This window comes from Pseudopodoces humilis, chromosome 33 (genome assembly GCF_049639895.1).
Source record: "Pseudopodoces humilis isolate 2021_Gansu_Grassland_sample_001 chromosome 33, ASM4963989v1, whole genome shotgun sequence".
NCBI lineage: Eukaryota > Metazoa > Chordata > Aves > Passeriformes > Paridae > Pseudopodoces > Pseudopodoces humilis.
The window spans coordinates 1,635,022-1,662,258 of record NC_142232.1 but is presented as its reverse complement, the minus strand read 5'-3'; the positions used below and the strand labels follow the sequence as shown (position 1 = coordinate 1,662,258).

At 51.9% G+C, this 27,237-nt stretch overlaps 2 protein-coding genes across 2 annotated transcripts in view; one reads left to right on the top strand and one right to left on the bottom strand.

Annotated features, from left to right (window-relative positions):
• Positions 1-5,543: 5,543 nt before the first annotated feature.
• LOC102102660 (uncharacterized) overlaps positions 5,544-27,237 on the bottom strand; it is a 191,330-nt gene continuing 169,636 nt past the window's right edge. The window contains 2 exon segments of the mRNA XM_088068938.1: positions 5,544-6,756; positions 23,891-24,601. Coding sequence (XP_087925064.1) covers positions 6,069-6,756; positions 23,891-24,601 — 1,399 coding nt within the window. The 3' untranslated portion in view covers positions 5,544-6,068.
• Positions 9,024-12,807, top strand: LOC102114578 (class I histocompatibility antigen, F10 alpha chain-like). The gene is made up of 5 exons (XM_088068924.1): positions 9,024-9,063; positions 10,836-11,234; positions 11,393-11,668; positions 11,805-12,399; positions 12,519-12,807. Exons 1-4 carry the CDS (start codon positions 9,024-9,026, stop codon positions 12,269-12,271), a joined length of 1,182 nt encoding a protein of 393 aa, XP_087925050.1. The 3' UTR covers positions 12,272-12,399; positions 12,519-12,807.

Here is a 27,237-nt window from a genome sequence, read left to right as displayed (position 1 = left end):
TTGTGTTACAATAAAGCAAACTTAAAAATGTGTGCCATAGGGGGGAAAGTGTATTGGGAAGGTAAAAATTTAAAACATGAAGAGAAAGCCTCCTTTAGTAATGAACTGATAATTCTTGATTTGTTAAAAAGTGATGATGACCGAGTATGTTTACAATTCGACCAAGTGTTCTGCTTCTCCAGAGATGAGGAAGGGATGGACCCTGAAAACAAAATAAAACAACTAACCCTAGAATTAAAGAGGCGAGAAGTAGAAATTCGGAAAAAGAGACTAGAACAAGAGAGGCTTAACTCTCTTAGTGAGCACTATGAGCAATTAGAGAGACAATACAGCAATTGGGGATTGCCAGCCCCCAACCAGAATCTTTTCATAGACCTAATGCAAGAAATAGCCACAGAATTAGGTCTATCTAACTGTTGGATCTGTGGCGGTTTAAAATCGGCTGAAAGGTGGCCTTGGAAGGGAGAGGGACTCACCCCAGAGCAACTTCTAAAATGGGAAGGCTCTAAAATGTCAAAAACAAAACAAAGACCAGAGGGATGGGTTATAGACCAAAGGATAATTGGTACCGTCTGCATTAGCAGAGAAGGAAAAGAATTCACTGTTTTAGTAGGCTATACCCCGTGTGTAAGCACACTCACAGTGAATTCTGACAGTAAATCAAAAACTTGGCAACCTGAACCACCCGCGGGCTATTGGAGTCGCACCCGGGGTAATCACTGTGAATGGGTTGAAATAATTGAACTATGTTGGTACAAAAGCTCCGGGGCCAATCCCTTCCAAGCACTAGAAGGCCTGAAAGAATATTGGGATGATCCGGCAAGAACAAACAAAGGCTGGGAAGCTCCCGTTGGCATTTACTGGTTATGTGGCAAAAAGCATATAGTGAGCTACCTAAGAAATGGAAGGGGTCTTGCACTCTCGGAATAATTAGACCCTTTTTCTTTACTCTACCCAGAACAGAAAGTAAATTGCTGGGAGCTCCCCTCTTTGAAACATTAAATAGACAAAAGAGGGAATTAAAACAGGAACTACCCATGGCAGGAGGCAGTCAGAAATGGAAAGAAGAAGAATGGCCTGCCGAAAGGATCATTAAGTATTATGGGCCTGCCACTTGGGCAAACGATGGCAGTTGGGGTTACAGGACTCCCATTTACCTTCTCAACAGACTTATCAGGTTACAAGCGGCAGTAGAAGTAGTTTCCAACCACACCTCAGAGGCCCTAGAACTCCTAGCGAAGCAACATTCACAAATGAGAGCTTTTGTGTACCAAAACAGATTAGCTCTCGATTATTTGTTAGCCGAAGAAGGAGGAGTATGCGGTAAATACAATGAATCCGAGTGTTGCATGGAAATAGATGATTATGGAGAGACAATAAAAGGACTAGCTGCCGAAATAAAAAAGGTAGCACATGTGCCAGTTCAAAAATGGAACTCAATTCTGCAAGCCTCCTGGTGGGACCAGATATTTGGACAGGGGGCTTGGTGGAAAAAGTTAGTGTTCTTTATATCTTGTTCAATTGCTGGAATCATCTTTCTCCCGTGTTTGATTCCTTGCTTCATCAGCTTAATTCATTCTGTTGTGCAAGGAATGCAAATTGCCACTCTTCCAATTGACCCAGAAAAAGCATCAGGGAAACCCACTCTTTTCTCTAAACTAATGAAGTTAGAGGAGAAAAGAGAGAACCAGAAAGCAGTTGAAGCCTTAAAGAAATTTGAAAATAAAAACAACCCTTCTCAAGAATACTGTGAGAATTCACTTACAGACTGGGAAGAAGACAAATATAGTTAAAACTACACAGTTCTCCCTCACTAGAAATGAATGAAATAACACGAATTTTAATGTGATAAATTATTAGGCGGGGGACTGTGATAAATGTAACCTTGGATAAAAATTCGTGAAAGAATAAATAAGTATATGACTGGATTTGTAACAATGTAAAAATTATATAAAATATAGTGTGGCCTAAGAATTTCCCCAAACCCAGCAGTAACTACCCATTCAGGCGGTAACGACCCTAGGCAACGTTCATGAGCCTGAAAGAAAGAGCAGGACACGAACAATTAAGCTAAACAAAGAAAGGAGCCAGGCTGAGATGCCCATCGACTCCACACCGGGGCACCCCTTCCTGCAAGCCCCGAGTGAAGATGCAATCAGGCCAAACAATAAGAGGAGCCCAGCCGAGATATCCATCAACTCCGCACCGGACCTGGACACTCCACTCTGAGAGTCCAACCGAAGATACAATCAGGAAGCACTCAGAACCTTTCACATGCGAGCGGACTCTGCCCAGTCGTCTATTGATTCAGTTCCAAGGTTCCAGGAAATTCATTCAACCAGTCATCTAAACTCTTTGTTGAACAGTAACTGCTCGGAGTTTTGGCCTCAGGACACAAAATCCCTATAAAAACCCCGGACAGTCTACCCTCCTTCGTGGATTTGGGTATATCTATACCTCCGGGTATAGACGTCTCCCTGTCCACCCAGCGCTGCACTGATTTATTGTGGTTTTTTTCTCTCGTTGTTTGTGATTAAAATTGTTTTATAATAAATCGCTTTTTGTATTAACCCTATTTTGCCATTGCATTTATAACAGATCTGTACATAAGCAAACAATGGGAGAAACCACCAGTTTCAGAAAACACTACTAATTCACAAGGACTGCTGCTCAGACAAACTCCCGATACATTCCTTAAATTCCAATAGAACAAAGACTTCACAGAATATTGGACCCTATACAAAAGGGTGGTGCATATTAACGAGCACATGCAGCAGGCAGATCGGGAAGGCTGAACCTTCCAAGCACCTCCGCCAGTGTTGGGCAAAGGGACAGGGACATGCGGCCGGGAAAATCAGGACAAAAACGAGGCCGTGTCCTCCAACAACTGGAGAGAGTGCATGGCAAATGCCCCATGGCCTCTCCCTTTGGGCAGCAATAAAGTCACTCGCACACCACTCCTCTGCCTCCTTTGGCCACACAAACCTCTGGCGCCGGGAATCTTCCCGCCCAGCCCCGGGCCCACCGCAGCCACCTCCGGCCTCCCGACACGAAGCGGGACGAGCCAGCGCTGCTCCGCCACCGCCTCCTGCCGAGGCCCCAGCGGCAAGGAGACCGCGGGCAGCCGCTCCCGCAGCGCCCTCAGCCCAGGGCCAACACGGGCCACCCACGGCACAAGCCACCCGCCACAGCCCCCTGCCGCCCACAAATGAAGCCCCAATTGAGGGCGTTCTCTGCTTGGTTGAGCCCTGCCTGAGGGCTGGGGCTGCACCAAGGGGGGACACCCTCCTCCAGCAGGGATGTCCCGCAAATGGGGGAGCCCCACAAAGCCCTCAGGACCCCCGGGGCTGGGTTGGCCCTGCGTGGATGCTGGGAACCACCAAAAACTCTCTGTCCCTGCCCTCTGCAACTGCACAGGGACATGGAATACAAGGAAAGGCTCAGGAGCTGGGAGAAGGATGGGGAGGGATCCTGGTTCCAGCATTGACATGAGCACAACAGCCCCAGTCTGGACACACAGTGTGAATTTATTCACAGCAGGACCAAAGGAGAAGGGAGAGAAATCTCTCCAACACCTCCCCCCACCCAACGGCGATCTGGGGGATGGGGTCTGCAATGAGACAGCCACACATGTTGGGATGATGAGCTTGGGGTGATCCAGTTACTAAAGAGGTTTTGGGGCACCTTCCAATCCTGAGGGAGGAGTAACTTGGAAGGGGAAGGCACCTGGCTCTGACATTAGAGTGGGGCCCCACATGGAAGGACATAGGGAGCCCGTACTAGGGAAGATCCTGCTGCTTTTTCCCAATTTTGGGGGGTTATAAAGGGCTTTGGGGGGTTTCCTGCTCAGTTTAGAGGGTGAAGGTGACCTCTTTTTTGGGAAAATCCTGTTTTTCAGCAGTTTCAGGGGTTCTAAATGGCTTGTGGTGGACCCCCACTTTTGTGGGTTTTGATGTTCTCCACCCACACTTCGAACTGGCCCAGACTGGTGCTCCCAGCACTGTGCAGGGCAGGACCATGGGGACCCCTCCGGCCCAGCGCGGCTGCTTTGGGTCTGGTGGCCCCTGCCAGGCACTGGGGATGGGGCATGTGGGGGGAGCTGGGACCATACTGGTGGTACTGGTGGTGCTGGGAGCTCACCTGTCGGGGGGCCAGTGGGATGTGGGTGAACATGTGTGCTCCCTCCAGGGACCCCCAGCCTGGTGTCACCCCCTTTTCTCTGCCCACAGAGCTCCTGAGCCAGCAGGGGCAGCAGCCCCTCCCCGTGGCCTCAGGCCCGGCCAGGACCCCCGCTCTGTCCCCGCACTGATTTTTGGGGGGGGGTTGTGTGTCCCCCCTCAGCCCTGTTGCCACTCTGCCCACGCCTGGCTGCTCGCAGTGTTCCCAATAAAGCTTCCCACTTCGCCCTGGGAATGGGGACCCCCATGTGTCTCCCCTGTGTCACCCCACTCTGGGACTCCTTGGGAAGCACCAGAACACCAGCAGGGAACCCACTGAACCCCAAAAGGCACTGGGACACCCCAAAGCTGCCAGGGAAATTTGGGGAGGGGGTGCATGGGGGGAGCCCAGGCCAAGAGCCCAGCGCTGCCCCAGCCCAACCTGCCCTGGCTCCATCCCGGCTCCTCCCATGGAATGAGGAGGCATTGGAAAAAGGTGAGGCCAAGGGTGGGCGCTGGGCCTGGGGGGAACAGGTCAAGGGATTGAGGAGGAGGGCAGAGGAATGAGTGGAAGAAAGGCACAAGATGAGGAGGCAGGATGAAGGAGTGGATCCCTCCAACACCATTTGGGGGTCCCAGCCAACCTCATTTCCCCTGCACTTCCACCCTTCTCCGGTGTCCCCCAAACCACCAGCCCCATCCCTCATGCCTGACTTTGGTGGTTCCAGGTCCCTCAGCCTGGGATTCCCATATCCCCTTCCCCTCAATTCAGGCACCTCCTGGCAGATTTTTCCTATGAGAAATCCCTGACTTTGGGGATTTTTGGGGTGCAGTTCTGGAGGGAGACAGCTCTGTCTGGCTTTCCCCTCCCTGCTGTGGCCTCTCAGCTGCCCCCCACACCCTGGGTGTGCTGGGATTTCCCTCCTGGGCACAAGGACCTTCATTCCCTTCCAGGAGCCCAGTGCCCAGCTGGGGCTCCAGGCCAGGGAGTCCTTGAGCAGCTGCCCCAGAACCTCCACCAGGGGCTCCCAGCGCAGCCGCAGCCGCTCGGCCTGGGCTCCCCAAAGCCCTCAGCAAGCCCCAAGTCCCTGCCAGGAACCCTCAACTCCCTCAAACCCAGCATCCCCCACAGCCCCTGCCAGTTCCCCACCATGGCAGTGCCCATGGCCATGGCCCCACACATCACTGGCCATGTCCCACCATGTCCTCACCCAGGGCTGTGTCCCCACCGTGTTTCCATCCCTGGCATTGTCCCCTACGTCTCCATCTGTGCCTGCGCCCCCCCATGTCCCCATGAATGGCCATGTCCCTGTCCATGTGTCCCCACGTCACTCTCCACGTCTATGTCCCACCATGTCTATGTGTCTCAATGTCCTCACCCACGTCTTAGTTCAATGTCTTTATTTTCACCCCAAAATTGGATATTTTGAAGGGATAAAGAAAAATGAAAAGCCAATCAGGCCATATTGAAAGGATTTCTGCCAGCTGAGGATCCCCATGCTTGGGTGGAAGGGAACATTTTTTGGAAGGCTTTCCAGACCACTATCTCCAAAATCTTGGTCTTTGACCCGTTTCATCGACATCTGGCTGTGGAAGACACCTCTGGGCAATAGGAAATGAAAACTGTGCAATCACCAAGGTTGGACAAGACCTCCAAGACCACCTTGATGCCACCAGAAGATAGGTGGATTGAATGCAAAAGATTTTCTGGGATTGAAAGTCAACAAATCCACTCTCCCAAAGGAATTCCCATTGTTGGTCTGTGTCCCAGTGGATGTTCCTGCCCTGGTGTTCATCCAGGTGCCCATGGGGAGCCAGGAAGATGTGGAGCCTCCCAGCCAGGTGTCTTCCCAACACCGATCACCAGGACCACGGATCACCAGGGCTCTGCCCAACAGGGGTCACTGGGGATCATCCAACGCCGATCCTCCCATGGGGGATGGAGATGGAGCAGCGCACGAAGCTCTTCCCGCACTTGGGACACTCGCAGGGCTTCCCTTACTGGTGCCTCCGTTGGTGTTGGGTCAAGTGATAGCCCCTGGAGAAGCTCTTGCCACACTGGGGACACTCGTAGGGCCTCTCCCCAGTGTGGATGCGCCGGTGGACGGTGAGGTGGGAACTGTGCTTGAACCCCTTCCCACAGTCGGGGCAGCGGAAGGGCCTCTCCTCTGTGTGAATCCGCTCATGTACGAGGACATGGGAGCTGGTCCGAAAACTCTTCCCACACTGGGGACACTCGTAGGGCCTCTCCCTGGTGTGGATGAGCTGATGTTTCCTCAGATTGGAACTCCACCCAAAGCTCTTCCCACATTCCAAGCAGGTGTAGGGCAGTTCCCCTGTGTGGATCACCTGGTGTCTCATCAGTTCAGAGGTATCTCTGAAGCTCTTCCCACATTTCCCACACTCATAGGGTCTTTCCCCACTGTGGATCACCTGGTGTGCCCTCAGGTTGGAGCGGTAGCTGAAACTCTTTCCACATTCCCCACACTCGTAGGGCTTCTCCCCAGTGTGGATCACCTGGTGCCGGAGCAGGCTGGGGCTGTGGCTGAAATCTTTCCCACATTCCAAGCACTTGTGGGGCTTCTCCCCCTGCTCTGAGCTCTGGCTGGATCTCCGGCCACCTTCCCGGCACAGGGAGGATCTTTCCTCCTCGCAGCTGCCTGGGCTGGGTTTGCAGCCCCTCCTTGTGCGTGATCTCCAGGGCTTTTCCTCCTCCTCCATCTGGCCACAGCTTGGGAATGAAAAATCCTGGTTTGGGGGAAAAAAAGAAAGGTAAAAGCATTGGGCTGAGGGTTTCTCCTTGCCCAAGTTCATCTCAGGAAGTCATTGGGCATCTAGTGTCTGTAAGAACCTCTAAGACACCAAGATTCAGCCCAAAAAATCCTCCAAACTTCAAGACAAATCAAAAACTTCCAAAACACCAAAAATCTGATATCCCCCCAACATAGAAATATTCAGCCCCAATAAAAAAAACAAAGCTACAACATTTAGCCCAATAAAGCTCAGAAACTCCAAGATGCAGCCCCGTGAAAATCGTGGATCTCCCTGCCCGGGCACTCGCTGCATGGGGGGGTGAGGGGGGCAATGAGGCCGGGCCGGAGCAGGGGGTGCCTGAGAGAGGCCCCGAGCCCGGGGGAAGCCCCTGCAGAGCCATGGAAGTGGCTCCTGGCCGGACTCGGGGATCCCCCTGGCGATCCCCGCTGGAGCAGCCTGCTCCTGAGGGACTCTGTCCCCTGGGAGGGACCCCAGGCTGCAGCAGGACAAGGATTCCTGGCCCTCAGGGGGAGGCAGTGACATGACCTGACTGTGACCCCCATCCCTGTGCCTCTGGGCGGGGAGGGGGACGGACAGGGGCAGAAAGTTAAGCCCGGGAAAGAGGGACAGCTGGGGGGAAGATGGATTTCCGTAGGAATTACTTTACTTCTCATTTTCTTCCTCTGACACGTTGGATAATAAATTCAATTAATTTCCCCAAGTCAGGTGTGCTGTGCCCGTGACCAAGGATTGAACTGTCCCTGTAATAGATTGCTAACGTTCATCAAATTTCATTTAATATAATTAGTCTAAGTATAATGTAATTGCTGAAGCTGTTTTAGGACCTAACACTGTAGAAATGCCAAACCACAACCTCTGGTTGTAGAAAGAAAAAGCTGAAGTTGCAGAGAAGCCAGACTACAGCAGCTGCAGAGAAGTTAGACCACAGCCTCCAGTGGCACAAACAAAAATTAGAACATCTCCTTATTAAGGAGAATTGCCTAACTGTCATAAGACCAACGCCCGATCATGGACTGAGGAAGACTACAAGCCTTCACCCCACGACCACCGGGAGGCAGAAGAAGACCCTCTTCTTCTGGTGGCGCAGGCGCCGGCGCGATTCAGGAAGACACCGACACAGGGACTGTATAAAGGGAAACCTCCCCAGCTAAAGCGCGCACCGTGGGTGGAGACGCTGAAGTAGAGCAGCGTCCCCCAGCTCGCCCCAGTTAGCTGGCCTTTTGCTTGCTTTTACCGCTTGCTAAATTAATAAAATTGCTTTTTATGAGTAATAATTTAAATTGTCCCTTTTTATTCAGTCACAACAATTTATAACTGTCCCCTCCCTCATCCAGACCCCCGAGCCTTTTCCTTGTGTGTTCTGCTCCCTGCCCGGGGCAGGAATCAGTCACAGAGTTTTGGCCTCTTTCCGGCATGCCCTGCTCCATCCCGGACTCACCCCCAGCTCGCAGCGCCCTCAGCTCCCGGGCACCCCGAGCTCCCGGCGCTTCAGCGCAGCGGCGCTTCCTTGGCCTCCTGCCCGGGCCGGGCCCAGCGCCGGGGCCGCTCCTCAGCCGAGGCTTCCGAGAAATGGCGGAGATCAGGCCAAGGGAGGAGAGGCCGTGCCGTGTGCAGAGCCCGCCGCTGGCTGCGATTGGCTGCTTCTGCCGTCACTCGTGGTTCTGACGCGCGCTGATTGGGCAGAACGGGGACAAGCCCGGCCCCGCTGGCGCCCCCAGGGCGGCCGTGGGGCAGGAGAGCCGCCATTGCCGGAGCGTCTGTGCGGGCCCGGCAGCGGCGGCAGCAGCGGCCGGAGCCCGGTGAGGCGGCGGCGGAGCTCGGAGGCGGCCCTAGCACAGCGTCCCGGGCACAGCGCAGCCACCTCCGGCCTCCCGACACGAAGCGGGACGAGCCAGCGCTGCTCCGCCACCGCCTCCTGCCGAGGCCCCAGCGGCAAGGAGACCGCGGGCAGCCGCTCCCGCAGCGCCCTCAGCCCAGGGCCGACACGGGCCGCCCACGGCACAAGCCACCCGCCACAGCCCCCTGCCGCCCCCTCCCGGGCCCGCAGCGAGCCCCGAGCCCCCGCAGAACCGAGCGCGGCTCCCACCTGCGATGGCCGGGGCCGCCTCCGAGCTCCGCCGCCGCCTCACCGGTTGTTATCAATGAAATTACAATTTTGCCAACTAGGTCCCTTGGGTTAATGGCAGTTTAATTAAAAATGAGTGCAATTTCGTAAATTGAACAGTCATTTGCTATAAAAGTATACAGTTTAGTAAAACAACATAATTTAGCAAGAAATTACAATTTATATATATAATCTGCCAGTAATTAAGTATGTTTAAAGTATAAGCAAAACCTACCGGGGTACAGGGAGGGTTTATCACCCCACCTCACGTACAAAACCGACCGGGGTACGGAGGGGGTTCCCCACCCTGCCCCACGTAGAAAAAGCAAAGCACTTCAAGCTAAACTTATATACTCTATGCTTATACATACTCATTCGTGTTTCCCATAAGTTTCCTCCTATTTCCCATTTTTCTGACTTTACGTCACTTTTCTTCACGGCACATGCCTCACTTGTTGTTAGGGGGTCTTCAGTCTTCTTTTGGTGGTCTTTTGGCGAAGGCTTCTCCTCTTCCTCGTTGTCCTTTGCATAACCTTACAGGTTTGTGCGTGCATACTAAGCATCATGTTACGTAAGTCTACTAATTAGTCTGATATTTTCTGATTTTCAGGCCCAATACCTAAAATCATTCTAATTTTGTCCATCTCAAGGCCGTTTTAGCCTTGAGACATCATTTATTTTCCAAACTACACCCTGTACCTCAATTTTAACATGTGACATCTGTAAAGGGGTACATCTGCCTCGTAACACTGGTTCTTTTGATTGCTTCTAATAATAACTTTCCAAATCGTTACAATTTAGTTAGCACAAATCAATTCCATTTATTACAAGATGAATTCCCTGGAATTCCCCTTTCCTCCCGTCTCTCTTTCCCGTCTCCCAAACTGCGTCCCTGGGATCCGCCTGCCTCTCCCCGCCCCAGCTCCCCTTTCCCGTGACCCAGGGATCCCCTGGTCCCCCATTCCTGCCTTTCCCAGCTCCCAGACCCCGCTCTCCTCAACCCCAGGGACCCATGGACCCCCTTTCGTGGGCACAGGGACTCCCTGGATCCCCCATCACACCTCTCCCAGCCCCTTCCTTGAACCTTGGACCATTCCCGGCTCTCCCGGTTCCGCTTCCTAACCCCCCCAGTCTCTGCGTCCCCCCAGTTCTTCACCCCCTGCTCATCCTGTATGGGGGTCCCAGGGGATCCGGGAGGGTCCCTGGGGTGTTGTGTAGGGTCCCAGAAGGGGTTCTGGGCCTTGGGACCCCCCCTGAGTTTCCAGTCCTGAGCACTGGGACCCCACCCCTGCACTCCTTTATCCTGTACCAATCCCCCCCCCCGCACCCCCTTTCCCATTCATCCCGCCTTTCCCAGTCTTCAGACTCCTCCTTTTCCTTCACTCTGAGACCCGCCCCAGACCCCAATTCCTGCTTTTCTCAGCTTCCACCCTCCTCTTTCCTCTGCATTAAGGACCCCCGAGCCCCCCATTCCAGCCATCCCAGGTCTCCCCACCTCGTGATCTTTTTCCTTGGCACTGGGGAGCCCTGGACCCCCTTTCCTGGGCACAGGGACCTGCTGGAACCCCCACCCCACCTCTCCCAGTCCCTGCACCCCCCCTTCCATAACCCTGGAACTCCCTGAGCTCCTGGACACCGGGACCTGTCTGCACGTCCTTTCCTGTCCACCCCACCTTTCCCACCCCTCGACCCCCCTTTCCTTGGCCCCAGGATCCCCAAACCCCTTCCTGGCTCTCCCAGTTCCCCTTTCATTGATCCATGACCCCCTCAGCCCCCCCCAAATCTCCGTGTCCCCCCAGTTCTCCACTCCCTGTGTTACCTGGATGTGGCGGTGTCAGAGCCCAGCCTGGGGGTCCCCCAGTTCATGTCCTTGGGGTTCATGGATGGGATCCTCTTCACACGCTACGACAGCGAGCAGGGCCAGGTGGAGCTACAGACACAGTGGATGGAGGATGGAGCTGAGCAGGGATATTGGGAGAGCCAGACCCAGATCGCTGTGAGGAACCAGCACATAGTTGCCAGGAACCTGAAGACGCTGCGGCACCGGTACAACCAGAGCAGGGGGATCTGTGTGGCTGGGATGGGATCTGTGGGGCTGAGATGGGATCCATGGGGCTGGAATGGGAATTGTAGAGCTGGAATGGGGGATCCTATGGGGATGGGACCTGTGCAGCTGGAATGGGAACTGTGGGACTGGGATGGATAGCCATGGGACTGGGATGGAGGTCCATGGGGCTGGGATCTATGTGGATGGAATGGGATCTGTGGGGCTGGGGTGGGGGATCTATGGGGCTGGGATGGGATCTGTGGGGCGGGGACACAATTCCATGGGTCTCTGTTGGTACAATCCCCCCAGGTCTCCACACCTCACAGTGGCTTTATGGCTGTGACCTCCTGGACAATGGGAGTGTCCGTGGATCCAGCCGGTACCACTACGACGGGCGGGATTTCATCTCCTTCGAGCTGGGATCCAAGAGCTTTGTGGCGGCCGACGACGCTGCTGAGATCACCCGGAGACTCTGGAAAGAAAAAGGGAATGTGGCTGAGGGGCGGGAGAATTACCTGAAACACGTCTGCCCAGAATGGCTCCAGAAATACCTCAGATACGGGTGGAAAGAGCTGAAGCGCAAAGGTGGGTGGGAATTTGGGATTTGGGAATGGAGGACTTGGGAACGTGATAATTCCTGTGGGAATTCCATGAACAGACACCACCCCCATCCCATTCCCATGCAATTCCATGCATGAGTTCCACCATTATCCCATTCCAGTGGTCCCTGACGTCCATGTGTCCGGAAAAGAGGAACATGGGACACTGATCCTATCCTGCCACGTGTACGGATTCTATCCCAACACCATTGCGGTCAACTGGATGAAGGGGGGTGAAATCTGGGATCAGGAGGCGGAGTGGGGCGGGATCGTTCCCAACAGCGACAGCACCTCCCACACCTGGGCCAGGATCGAGGTGCTGCCGGAGGAGTGGGAGCAGTACCGGTGCCGGGTGGAGCATCCCGGAATGCTGGAACCTGGGATCTTCACTTGGGGTGAGGCTGGGAATGTGGGAATTGGGGATTTGGAACCCTGGAATGGGGATTCCACTTCCCCTCCTCACTATCCCACGTTTCCCAGAGCCGACAGCTGGCGGGAATCTCGCCATGGTGATCGCTGTGTCCATCACTGCTGCCATCCTCGTCCTTGTCCTCATTGGATTCGGTGTCTGGAGGCTCCAATCCATTAACACATGGGATGGGGGTCGGGAAGGAGCACAGATCCACCGGGCCCCGTTCTGGGAATGCCGCCACCCACACTGATCCCACTGTTTTTCCACAGGGAAGAGGGACAGGAATGGATACAACCCGCCAGCCAGTGAGTTCCAGTGGTGGATCCAGCTCTGAATCCCCTCTTTGTGCATCCCAGGGTGGATCCTGGGGTTAATCCCGGTGTGTGATCCATGCTGGAATCTCACGGATCTTCTCTTTCTGCAGGAAGGGACATGGAAATGAATGGCTGAACCACATTTATGGAGCAGGATTGGGGTAGGATTCCAGAGGGGGATCGGGGCAGGATGGACGGACTGGGATCAGGGAGGGATTCCAGATCAGAGCAGGGATCCAGAGCAGGATCAGATGGAATTGTTGAGAGGGATGGGTGCTGGATTCTGGAGCAGGATCAGGTGGGATGGATGGAGCAGGATTGGTGTGGAATGGATGGAGAGGGATCAGGGCTGGATTCCAGACAAGAATCAGGTGGGACGGAATGGAGCAGGATTGGGGGAGCAGGGATGGGGTGGGATCAGGTGGGATTCTGGATCAAGGCAGGATTCCAGTGTGGGATTAGTTGGGATGGATGGAGCAGGATCAGGTTGGGATTCCCGAGAGGGATTGGGGTAGGGTGGATGTGGCAGGATCAAGTGGGATGGATGGATGGATGGATGGATGGATGGATGGATGGATGGATGGATGGATGGATGGATGGAGAGAGAAGGATTGGGTGGGATGGATACAGTGGGATCAGGTGGGATTATTGGGGCAGGATCAAGTTGGGACTCCAGAGAGGGATTGGTGCGGGATGGATGGAGTGGAATCAGGGAGGGATTTCAGTATGGGATTGGGTGAAATGGATGGAGCAGGATTGGGGTAGGATCAGGTGGGATGGATGGAGCAGGATTGGTGCAGAATGGATGAAGCAGGATTGAGGCAGGATCAGGTGGGATTCTGGAGCAGCTCCTGCTCCCCATGGGCTCCAGCCAGGTCCATCCTGTGGAATGGGGACAGGGACAGGGTGATACCGTGACCCTCTCTCATCCCAGCGGGAATCACCACTGGAGCGATCCACGGAGCTGGATCTGGCCCTTCCCCTCTTCCCAGGAAAGCCGAGAGCTGCCAGCAGAGCTCATCCCACTGCTGCCACCCACCCCACAGCTCTTGCTAACAGATCGATTTCCTGTTTTCCAATGTTTTAGAGCCAAAACCCACAAATATTCCTGATGCTTTAGTTCTGGTGTGAAATTATCCTGCTTGGGGCAAGGTTCCTCCTCCAGTGTCCAGCAGTTCCTCTCTGGGAGCCTGGGGTGGGAGTGGGGACACTGGGGACAGGGATGGGACACTGGCGACAGTGATGGGGACTCTGGGGACAGGGATGGGACACTGGGGACAGGTTTGTGACACTGGGAGCAGGGATGGGAACAGCAGGAATGGGAATGGAGACACCAGGAACTGGGGTGGGGAATCCAGGAACTGGGGTGGGGACAGCAGGACCAGGATGGGGCACCAAAAATGGGAATAAGGACACCAGGAGAGGTTAGGGACATCAGGAGCGGGTTGGGGACACCAGGAGTGGGTTGGGGACACCAAGACTGGCTTGGGGACACCAGGAGCAGTGTAGGGACGTGCCACTCATGCCCAGCTCCATCCCCCAGGATTCATTTCCCATGCCGTGTCTCATGTCCAAAGTGTCCCCAGAAGGGTTTGGCCACACTGGGCTCATGGAGGGGCAGTGGGATAGGGGGAGGGGTCGACCAGGCCTCGCTGTCCCCAAGTGTCCTTGAATGTCCCAAAATTGGTACTTGGGATCACAGAGAGGTTCCCTGGCCATGACCATGGCCATGACACGAGCACAAGATGACCGTGAGATGAGAGTGACCATGAGTGACACAACCCTGAGATGACCATGACCATGGGATGACCATGACTGTGACCATGACCATGACCACGGCTGTGACCATGACCAGGAGATGACCGTGACCATGACACAACCAGAACCCTGACCATGAGATGATTTGGACCAAGAGATGACCATAGCTTGGCCATGGGACAGCCATGGCCTTCAGGTGACCCTGACGTGATCGTGGCCATGAGATGACCATGAGGTGACAATGACATGATCATGAGATGGCCATTACAGTGAGATGACCATGAGCATAAAATGATGGTGATCAGGAAATGACCGTGACCATGAGACAACCACAAGATGATCGTGACAATGATATGACCATGAGATAACCATGACACCACCATGGCCATGAAATGATGAAGGCCTTGAGATGACCTTGACTGTTACCATGACACAATCTTGACCAAGAGGTGACCAAGAGGTGACCACACCACACCATGGCTGTGTGGTGATCAAGACCATGAGATGATCATGACACAACCATGGCTGTGAGATGATTGTGACCATGAGGTGACTATAAGATGACCATGAGAGGACCATGACCATAAGATGATGGTGATGATCATAACTGTGGGAAATAAGAAAACCCTTACAGAATAAGGGCCTTTCCCACCTTTGTTAAATCCTGGTCACTTCCATTCATTTTTGTTCCCCAAAAAGCACTCTGGGAAGGGTTCAACTGCAGGTCAGATGGTCCAAGAGTGGGCTGGTGGTCATCTCATGGGTGAGGCAGTGATTGGCTGGGGAGATGCGTGGCCACCACACGATCAGAGAGCTGATTGGGTAAAGGGACACATCAACAGCAATACCACAGTGGCTGGCAGCCAATGTGTGCTTGTTTTGGTTTAGTTAAGTTTTGTTAATTTGGGTTAGGTTTAGTTAAGTTTGGGTCAGGTTTGGTTGAGTTAAGTTTGGGTTAAGTTTGGGTCAGGTTTGGTTAAGTTTGGGTTAGGTTTGGTTTTGTTTGGGTTAAGTTTGGGTTAGGTTTGGTTAAGTTTGGTTAATTTTGGGTTAGGTTTCGAGTATAAAAAGGCTCGGTTGGTTACAATAAAGGATCTTTGAAGCAAGCAAGGAAGTCCGTGTGTCTTCGTTCCCCATTGCTACTCATGACCATGAGATGGCCATGATGATGACCATGAGATGGCTGTCGCTGTGACCATGAGATGAGTCAGCTATGATCCTGGCATAACCATGATATGATTGTGGCCATGAGTTGACCATGAGATGATCGTGAGGTGACCATGAGAGGACTGTGACCATCAGATGACCACGACACAGTCATAAGCATGAGATTGTGACCATGAGAGGACCATGAGCATGAGATGATTGTGATCAGGAGACAACAATGAACATGAGATGATGTTGCTCAGGAAATGACCATGGCACGACTATGACTGTGGCCATGACATAACTGTGGCCATAAGATGACCACGAGATGACCATGAGCATTTCAGGACCATGACATAGCCATGAGGTGATCAAGGGCATGAGATGACCATGAGATGACCATGACTTAACCATGGTCATGGGGTCATAATGACCATGAGATGAGCAAGAGATGACCATGGCCTTGATACAACAATGACCATGAAATGACCATAATGAGGCAACTATGAGCATGTGATGATTGTGACCAAGAGATGACCATGAGATGACCACATCACAACCATGGCCATGAGACCATTGTGACCATGAGGTGATTCTGAGATGACCATGAGATGACCGTGACTATGAGATGACCACGACTGTGAGATAACCATAACATGACCATGACAGGATCAAGACCATGACAGGATAGTGACCATAAGATGACCACAAGATGATCATGAGATGAACAGGACCATGACATGACCATGACACAACCATGACCTTGAGATGACCGTGACCATATGATGACCATGACCATGATATGAACTTGACAGAACCATGACCATTACAATGAGATGACCATGGCCATGAGATGATGGTGATCAGGAAATGGCCATGACCATGAGATGACCGTGACCATGACACAACCACAACCATGAAATGACCATGTTATGATTGGCCATGAGTTGACTGTGAGATGACCATGACATGATTGTGACCATGAGATGGCCATGAGCATGCAATGACCCTGACTGTGACCATGACACAGCCATGGTCATGGACCATCATGATGAGATGACCATGAATGTGAGATTACTTTGAGCATGTGATGGCTGTGACCAAGAGATGACCATGAGATGACCATGCCCATGAGATCATTGTGAACATGAGATGGTCATGAGGTCACCATGATGTGATTGTGACCATGAGATGACCATGACAATGAGATGACTGAGAGGATGAGATGATGACTATCAGGAAATGACCATGCAATGGGCGTGAGGTCATAAGATAACCATGACCATGACCCAACCACCACTGAGAGATGACCATGACATGATGGTGGCAAATGAGTTGATCATGAAATGATCATAAAACGACCATAACCATGCAATGAACATGACCGTGACCATGACACAACCATGGCCATGGAATGATCATGATCATGGGATGACCATTACAATGAGATGACCATGACTATGAGGTGACCATGAGCATGAGATGATTGTGACCAAGAGATGACCATGAGATGGTCACAACACACCATGGCCATGTGTGACCATGATCATGAGGTGACTGGGACATGACCATTACAGTGAGATGATTGTGACCATGAGATGATCATGAGATTATCATGACCATGACACACCCATGATCATAAGATGACTATTACAGTGAGATGACGGTGATGTGACCATGACATGACCATGAGCATGGGATGACAATGAGCATGTGATGACTGTGACCGAAACATGACCACAACACAACCATGGCCATGTGGTGATCAAGGCCATGACTGTGACCATAATACAACCACAACCATTAAATGATCGAGATCATGGCATGATTCTGACTATGAGTTGACCAAGAGATAACCATGCCCATGACACAAGCACAGCTGTGAGGTGACCATGATGTGATTGTGGCCACGAGCTGACCATGAGGTAACAATGACATGACCATGACCAGGAGATGACCATGACATGACCGTGAGCATGTGGTGATTGTGACCAAGAGATGACCAAGAGATGACCACAGCACACCATGGCCATGTGGTGATCAAGACCATGAGATGGTCATTACAATGAGATGACCACGACCATGGAATAACCATGACTATGGCACAACCATGACTGTAAGATGACCATGATATGATTGTGGCCATGAAATGACCATGACACACCTGTGGTATGAGGTGATTGAGACAATGAGATGGCCATGATGATGCAATGACCATGACACAACCATGAGCATGAGATGATTCGGATTAAGAGATGACCATGAGGTGACCACAATATGGCCATGGCTATGAAATGATTGTGACCATGGGGTGACTATGATAATGAGATGATGGTGATAAGGAGATGACCATGACCACAAGATCACCATGACCATGAGGCAACCATGAGATGACTATGACAGCGAGTTGACCATGAGCATGAGATGATGATGATCAGGAAATGACCATGACTGTGATGATGACACAACTACGACTGTGAGATAACCACGAACATGAGATATTGAGACAAAGAGATGACCATGACCATGACCGTGACCATGAGAGGACTGTGACCATGTGATGACCATGTTTCCTAGTTTAGGGCAAATCTGGGAGAAAACCTTAAATGGGGTTCCCCCAGGAAAGCAAAATTCAAACGACCCCTCCCCTCCAGAAATGTTGGGGCTTTTGCAGGTGTGCTTGGCTTGCAGCCTCTTTACAGAGCATGCTGACCCTAACAGTGAACTGCCAAAGAAAACAAAGTGATAAATTCTCCTGCTTGTTGAACAAGAACAAGGATCAAACAAAGGTCTGCAAACATCTGGTAATTTGCTTTAAGATAAGGATAGTAACGTGTTTAGAGAAGAACGCAAACAGTATTATAAATCAGAGCTATAAGTTTGTATTCTATTTTTAGATGCTTGGCTAAAACTATATAAGTAATGCAAGAGCAAGAAATAAAGGTCTCAGTTCCACATCATATTGGTGTGCTGTCTGATTCCTGCCTTAAGATTGGACTTCAACACAGAAAAAAAAATTTCTTTTGAGAAAAGTGGAAAAAACTGTTTATCTAAAAGAAATTGAATAATATTAAACAATAAAACCTCTCACTGTTTGATGAAATGGTAAATCTAGGAAGAAAAGTCCTTTTCATGTGGTGTAGCTCGGCCCGCTCAGGTTCTTATCAGTCCCTCCGGCACCAAAAAAAGGACCAAAAGCAGAAAGGGGCATCCCAGCCTGTTTCTTCCATGCAGGAATAGTGTCACAGTGACTGTGAGCTGATGAAGACGGAGATGGGATTTAATCAAAAGCAGACTGTGCAGTGGGTGCTCACCTGTGATATGTATCCCTCAGAGCACCTATTTATTTGGAACACTAGGAAGACTATGAGGCTGGGCAAGATATTAACCCTTTCAATAAAGAGATGAGACCTACAAACCTTGTTCATCTCTCCAGGGACAGAAAAGGACAGAGTAACAACACACAAAAAAACAACATAAAAACATCAAAGTCAGTAAAAAAAAAGTTAAACCTTAAATAGAAAAGAAATTAAAAAATGGCAATTGAAATGAAAATATTCTTTTAGTAAAGCCATAGAAATAAACAATGATATATAAAAGTATCTCCTTTAATTAATGAAAAAAGAATAAAAAAATATTCAAACTGTAAATCTAAATGAAAGCATCCATAAATGAAACCAAACAAATGTTAAAGTAACTGTAATCCCATAAAAAGTTTGAACAGAATATAAAAATAATATAAATAAATATATATATATATATATATAATATATAATATAAAAAAAATAATAAAATGCCCTTTGCACCCAGGGAGAGAAGAAGAAAACTTCTGTTTCCAAAGATGATCACAAAAACAGATGAAGAAAACATGTGCCTTCAAACAACTCATCCTTAAAATAACACCCCATGAATTCATAACCCATAGCACACCTCTAGGAGGGCTGTAAAAGTGAGAAAAATGTCACAATAGCAAAATTTCTTCCCAGGCAGCTGCGATTTGTAAAAATAAAAAACCACAAAAAATCTGTTCCTTATAAAAAAGTCTCCATGACATAACAAAATCTAATAAAAACTACTGTAAAATTAATACTGTTGTAGCATCCCAAGTTCTATCTCTACGTAATCAGTTAAAACAAAAAAAAAGGTAATCAGGGGGAGGAAAGGTGTTCTGAAAGTTTAATTCTGGTTTCTTTTTCTTGTAGTCCTGTTAATAAAGTTTCTTTATTCCTGTTTTTCCCTTCTAATAATTTCTATCACAGCAAGAAATGAGTAAGTGCCCTGGAGATTTCAGCCAGCGCTAAACCCACCACATTATTTAGTGCATTAGCCAAAAAACTCAAATTACTGAATCTAAGGCACTGCACCAGGCTGAAGCTGAGGATCCCCAGCCAAGCTCAGAGGGAGGAGAACACAGCATTTGTGGGATCCTTTCCAGTCTGACTTGCTTTAGCTGGAGCCTGGGGGAGGAGAGAGCAGGAGAAGGGTTGGCTGAGTCCTCTCCCCTCTGCCTTGCCCTTCTCTGCTGGATCCTCAGTTCATCCCACACCCACCCCAAGACTCCATCCCCATCCTACTGGTGCTGACGGGATTAAAGGAGATAAAGAGGAGATAAAACAGATAGAGAGGAGAGAAAAAGAGAAGTTTAAATGCAGTTTAAATATGAAAGAAATACACACGTTACTGACTGCTGAGAGTTCAAAGGGAGCTGAAGGGTTTGCGAAGGGACAGGAGCCCGTGAAGGGCTCAGGAGCTGCTGCTGCTGGGAGGGAGGAAATGCACCAATGGCTCCCAGCAGAGTCTGTGCTTTGAGGCTCTTTCCCAAACAGCTGCAGGAGGGAAAGCAGCTGAGTTTGGAGGAAGAGTTTTCTGCTGAGCTTTCCTGTTTGGAGCTGTCACAAGCTTGAGCTGCACAAGGGAAACACGGCTCTGCTTCCAGCAGGGCCCAACTGCACGGGAGCACAACTTGGTTCCCTGGCCCTGAGCCAACGGGCAGCAGCAGCTTCTGTTCCCTCCTGGCTCTTTGTGTCATTTCCAGCAGCACAAGACACACCAATAAAAGCTCCTCCAGAACATGCCATGATCAACACAACCTGATTTCATTGCATGAAGGGACTCTGACAGTCCCACGGGCTCAGGTTTGTTTGTCAGTGAACAGAGCAGGGAAAAGCACAGACACATTCCCTGCACAGGGAATTCACAGGAGGAAAGTGCAGCGCTGGAGGATGTGCTTGGATACAACGTTCCCACGGCAGTTTTGGGGATAAAATCGTCAGGAGAGAGAAAAGAAGAAGTCCTACCAAGGGTGGGCTGGGGAGGGCTGGTGCTTTCCAGGAGGCTCCCAAAGCTCAAGAGGACAAAGCTCAGACCTTGTCCAAGCTCTGAGCTGGGTCTGAGCCAGAAACCAGGGGGTGGCAGAAACATTGCTACTGAAGGACTTCAGATTGCCAAAGCTAAAGTGTCCAGTAGCAAGGAACAACTTGAGGTTACGGAAGTCCCAGCACCCACGTTCCATCCCCTCATTTCAAGCTGAAAGCAGAGCTCCACTTGTGACTCTGCTTTTTAATAATGAATGTCAAACTTCAACAAAATTCCCTTAGAAAGACCCCATGAAGGTTCACACTGTGAGAGTTCACTCGAGGCAGCCCCAACTCCTGCCCTGGTTCAGTCCCTGTCAAGCCCACTGGGCTTTCCAGCTGCTTTGCTCCAGCTCCCCCCAAATCACCAGGAATTCCACTGAACTGAAACAAATCCAAGTCCTCGTGGGTCGGGACAAGGGCAGGGAGAGGTCACTCAGGGATCACCATCAGGGGTGCAACACCCAGCCATGGGGAAATGAACTGAACTTAGGACTGAGCAAATCAGACCAGGAGAATGAGGATTAAAATCAGTCTTGAGAAACTCCTCCTCCCGCTCCTGAACTTTTCTGTCCAGGCCGCTGCTCGCGGGGCACAGAGAGGGGCCCGGCCGTGTCCCTCCAAACTTCCCTGGGAATCAGCCCAGATCCCTCAGCCTTCCTTGTGCCCATCCCCGGGGCCCCTTGTTCCTCCCAGTGGCTCCTGTGGCTCTCCCAGTCCATCCCAGCCTCTCCCAGTCCATCCCAGTCACTCCCAGTGACCCCGCCTGTCCATCTCGCCCCTCCGTGGATCTGCCGCCCTTCAGCCAATCAGAGCGCGCCTCTCTGATGACTCATCAGTTGCCGGGCAGATCCACACAGCCGAGAGCCCCGTGCTGGACTCGGCCTCCCAGGGCCGCGCACTTCATTCCCAGTCCCTCCCAGTGCCACCACAGTCCCTCCCAGTGCCACCACAGTCCCGCCCAGTGCCACCACAGTCCCGCTCAGACGCCCCAGAGTCCCTCCCACTCCTTTTTAGCCCATTCCCAGTCTATTCCGAGTTCATTCCCACTTCACCCCCAGACCTCCACGCTCTCTTCCAGCGTCCCAGTATCCACTCTCATCTCTTTCAGTGCCACCCCAGTCCCTCCCAATGACACACCACTCCTCCCCACTCTCTCCCAGTGCCCATCCCAGCATGTCCATCTCGCTGCTGCCCTCGAGCTTCCAGCCCGGCCCCGGCCGCCTGCTCTGCTCCCTGATGGATTTCTCCCCTGCCCACATCCAGCTGAGCTGCTCCCAGGGCCAGCAGCAGCTCTCGGGCCACGTGCTGGCCACTGCCGTGCTCCCCAGCGGGGACTGGAGCCAGCAGCTCCTGGTGCTGCTGGAAACCGCCCCCGGCAATGCGGGCTCAGCTCCAGCTGCCAGGTGGAGCACGTCAGCCTGGAGCACCCCCTGAGCCGGCACTGGGGCACGGCCCGGCCCCCACAGCGCCGGGGACAGCGGGGGAGGCACTGGGGGGAACGGGAGGGGGATTGGGGTGTGCTGGGAGGAACTGGGAGGGAGTTTGACTGGTTTAAACTGGGGAAGGGATTGAGGTGCTTAGGATGGCTCGGAAGGGATTTGAAGGATGTTGGGGAGGGTGGGATGGGGTTCTGGGGGTCCTGATGGACACTGGGAGGGAGTTTGGGAGTGCTGGGTGTCACTGGGAGGGATTTGAGTGAGCCTGGAGGAGCTGGAAGGAGATTGGGGATTGGAAATCAGGGATTAGAATGAGGTTGGTTGCACTGGGAAGAGACTAGGAGAGGGTTTGGGGGTCCTGGGGCAGTGGGGAGGAATTGGGAGGGGGCTGTGGGATCCTGAGAGTAACAGGAGGGGCTCTGGTGGGTCCTGGGGAGGCTGGGAAGAGACTGGGAGTGATTTAGCAAAATACCGATACCGATTCAATAGCAACATCAATCTGTTAATGGAGAAAAAAACCTCTCCAACAGTTTGAAGTTACAAAGTGGATGTTTAATCACAGCACTGGGTGAGTGCGGGAGTCACCCCTTAATACGCACTGCAAGCTGAAAAAAGATTCCAGCGTGTATTTATTTACAAAAGTCTTGAATATCCAAAATACTAATACATATTCACAATGCTAACACCTCCCATTCCCCACTTTGGATTAAAAAGCACGGTAATGAGTTTAAAAAGTTATTACATCTGCATGGTTCGCTCCCTAATTTGAGGAGGAGGTCGTTTTAGTGAGGAGGGGTCATCAAGAGATGAAGGAAAACCGCTCTTCCTCACTCTCACCTTTCTACCTTTACAATGGTTGACATTACAAATGACATTTGGTACAACTCCAATTTCCTCCCTTGTGACTTTGAAATGGGTTTCCAGATGTAAGGTCTGTGATCTTCCTGAACGCGTTCATCAGTTTCTCTTTTCACATTATAAGCACATCTAAACAAACATACAATGACAAGTAATTTTTTACCTAAGACCGAGATTGATTATCTCAAATTCTGCTTCTAACTTAATCATTGACACTAACTAGTTCCAGCAAGTCCTGTCTCTAGCTAAGATCTCTAATTTTTCTCTAATTCATCATATTTTAAAATTAGTGACTCCAAAGCAGGTTTCAGAAGGTCCTGGGTGAGCTGTGGGAGACTGCGAGGGTCCCTGGAGGGGCTTGGGGCATCTGTGAGAGGTTTTGGGGGGGATCCTGACCCCTGCAGACCTCCCAGACATGCCATCGGATGACACCCGCAGCAAGATGCTGATGGGGATTGGGGGCTCCTTGTTGGGCTTCATCTTCCTGGCACTGGGGTTCGGCTTCTGCCTGTGCAAGAAGGTGAGGAGGGGCCCCAGGGCTCTCCCTCCCCCGGAGTGTGTGTGCTTCCCCCAGTCTGGTGTCATGCCCTTTTCTCTGCCAACAGAGCTCCTGAGGCAGCGGCAAAAGGTTCTCTAGGATTGAAAGTCAACAAATCCACTCTCCCCAAGGAATTCCCACTGTTGGTCTGTGTCCCAAAGCATGTTCCTCCCCTGTGCTCATGCAGGTGCTCACAGGGAGCCAGGAAGATGTGGAGCCTCCCAGCCAGGTGTCTTCCCAACACAGATCACCAGGACCACGGATCACCAGGGCTCTGCCCAACGCGGGTCACTGGGGATCATCCAACGCCGATCCTCCCATGGGGGATGGAGCTGGAGCAGCGCACGAAGCTCTTCCCACACTCGGGGCACTCGCAGGGCTTCCCTTACTGGTGCCTCCGTTGGTGTTGGGTCAAGTTACAGCTCTGTGAGAAGCTCTTCCCACACTGGGGACACTCATAGGGCCTCTCCCCAGTGTGGATGCGCCGGTGGACGGTGAGGTTGGAGTTTTGCTTGAACCCCTTCCCACAGTCGGGGCAGCGGAAGGGCCTCTCCTCTGTGTGAATCCGCTCATGTTTGATGAGAGTGGAGGTGGTCTGAAACCTCTTCCCACACTCAGGACACTCATAGGGCCTCTCCCCAGTGTGGATGAGCTGGTGATATCTAAGGCTGGAGCTCCGCCCGAAGCTTCTCCCACATTCCAAGCAGGTGTAGGGCCGTTCCCCACTGTGGATCCTCTGGTGCTGGATCAGGCTGGAGGTGTTCCTGAAGCTCTTCCCACATTCCCTGCATTCGTAGGGCTTTTCCCCAGTGTGAACCCTCTGGTGATATATCAGGCTGGAAAGCATGCTAAAGCTCATCCCACATTCCCCACACTCATTGGGCCGTTCCCCGGTGTGGATCCTCTGGTGATACCTCAGGTTGGACCTCTGGCTGAAGCTCTTCCCACATTCCCCACACTCGTAGGGTCTTTCCCCAGTGTGGATCCTCTGGTGCCGGATCAGATAGGAGCTCCGTCTGAAGCTCATCCCACATTCCTCACACTTGTAGGGCTTTTCCCCAGTGTGGATACTCTGATGCTGGAGCAGGCCAGAGCTGTGGCTGAAATCCTTCTGACATTCCAAGCACTTGTGGAGCTTCTCCACACCATGAGGCTTCTCCCCCAGCTCTGAGCTCCGGATGGATCTCTGGTCACCTTCCCAGGAGAGGGGGAGTCCTTTCTCCTCGCAGCTCCCTCGGCTGGGTTTGCAGCCCCTCCTTGTGCGGCATCTCCAGGGCTTTTCCTTCTCCCCCATCTGGCCTCGGTTTGGGAATGAAAATCCTGGTTTGGGGGAAAAAACAAGAGGAGACCGCCTTGGACTGGGGGTTCCTCCTTGCCCAAGATCATCTCAGAAAGTCATTGGGCAACTTGTGTCTGTAAGAGCCCCAAAAAGAAAACAACATTCAGCCCAAACATCCTCCAAACATCACAGCACAAATCAAAAACTCCCCAAACATCAAGATTCAGACAAAACCCCCTCCAAAAGAGATTCAGCCCCTGCAAAAAACCAAAGCACCAACATTTAGCCCAAAAAAGCTCAGAAACACCAAGATTCAGCCCAGTGAAAATCGTGGATCCCCCTGCCCGGTCATCTGCTGCATGTGGGGGTGCAACACTCCTGGGGCTGGGAGAGCTGCAGATACAGCGAGGGGTTGAACCTTGTACCACTTCCTCTTCCTGTGTCCCTACTCTTCTTCACACTCCTCTTCCTCCTCCTGCACAGTTCCACCTTCTTCTCCCACAGGCATCATTTGACCATTTTGTGTCTCAACCCTGCTTCTCCTTCCCTTCTCCTCCTGCCCCCAGGCCCAGCACCCACTGCCGCCTCCCTCTTCCCCCCCAGTCCCACAGCATCCCACCGCAGGGGCACGGATGGAGCTGGGCCAGCTCGGCCTGGGGCAGCGCTGGGCTCTCAGCCGCTTCCGCCCGCACTCGCTCCCCACTGCAGCCGCTCCCGCCACCACAGCGCGGGGGGGCCCGGCCTTGGCGCTCCCCCCTCCCACCTCCCCAAATTCCCCTCAAGGGGGGCGCCAAGGCGCGGGGGGGAGGGGCGCAGCTGGGCTCCAGCTGGGACCACTGAGGGGAGAAAATGGATTGTCAGAGGGGCATCCTGGAAAAAGGGATGATGACCCCAAAATATCTCTCAAGGGTCCCTTGGGAGCATGTGGAGGTCATTTGCACATTCTCCCAGAGGGAATTAAGGACATGGACACCCAGGGGGGCAATAAGGGAAGTCCAGGACAGATTTAGACAACAGGGGATGGATGGTGTTGGTGTGCTGGGAAGGGATTGGCTGAAGGGGAGTGTGCAGGAATGTGCTTAAGGCAAGAAGCAGCTGGAGGAATCTATGGGGTAAGAAAAGGGATGATAGAAAAGAGGGGGTAGAGAAAAATACAAAGGATTGGGATGTTTTTCAGAAGGGTCTTATTTTCCAACTTTGCCAGCTGTGATGGGTTGGCATTTAAGAAAAAAAGTCAGAAACATCCACAAATACGATGGCTCTGAGAGAGGCTGCTGGGAGCTTCTTCTCTGCCTGAGACCTGGCCAATAGCTGGCCAGTTCTGAGAATTGACAGTATGTTTGACCACTGAAAAGTGAGATTACCTTTGTGAATACCACCTTTTAACCCTAAAGCCAGGAGCTTTTGGGTCTTTCATGTTTCCGGCTTTAAAACGTAACAGAGCTCTGGTGCAGCCGGCCCCCCCTCCCCGCTTTCCCCACAGCCTGTACGGCCTCAGGGTGAGGGCGTGGGGCCAGAGCCCAGCAGCTCCCAGGAAGGGGAGGGAGACTGGCAGGAGCCCTTTCCCAGAGTGGCTGAGCCCCTCAGGAAGCCAACTGAGCCCTGAACAGCAGCACTGCCGGGCCAGGCCGGTCCCTGGCTCAGCTGAAATTTCTGCTGCTGCTGGATTTCACCAGAAACTGCCGAGTCCGGGCAGGGGAAGCCATCGGCCTGCAGCGTGCTGAGATGCTGGCCACCCTCCCCAGCACAGCCACTGAAAAATCACCCATCGAAAACAGCCCCAGCCGCTGCCCGTGAGCATCCACAAGACTTGGGCCAGATTTAAACCCTTTCACTACCCTGATGAGACCTGCTGATTTAATCCTTTTCCAGAGAGAGGAAAGGGAGAGTGATCATCATGTAAAGAGACAACATAAACCATCAAAGTCAGTGAAGGCAGGAATCAAGCCTCAGATGGAAGGAGAAGGAGGACATGCTTTAATAAGCTAAAATATTCTTTTGCTAAGGCCATGGATATGAACAGTGTTTCTGAATAACTCCTTTAATTCATGAAAAGAGTATAAGGTGGAATGAACTATTCAAACCATGAACTCTGAGCAAAGGTATCCACTGATGAACTAAGCAGATGGCAGAGTAGTTGTGATCCCATAAGATGCTGGAACAGAGAATGAAAACTTAGAGTCGATGGAGATACTTGGGCACCCAGGAAGAAAAAGAGAAAACCTCTGTTCCCAGAGATGATCACAGAGACAGATGAAGAGAACCTTTGCCTTTGAATAACTCATCCTTAAAATAATACTCCTTGAGTTCATGGCCCATGAACGCACCTCTGAGTGGTGTGAAAATGAGAGGAAGGAACGATGGCAGAGTTTTTTCTGGGCAGCTGCCAATCATGAGCAATGAAAAGCCACAAGAAACAGTTTTTCTTCTGGAAAACTCTCCATGGAATGACAAGAG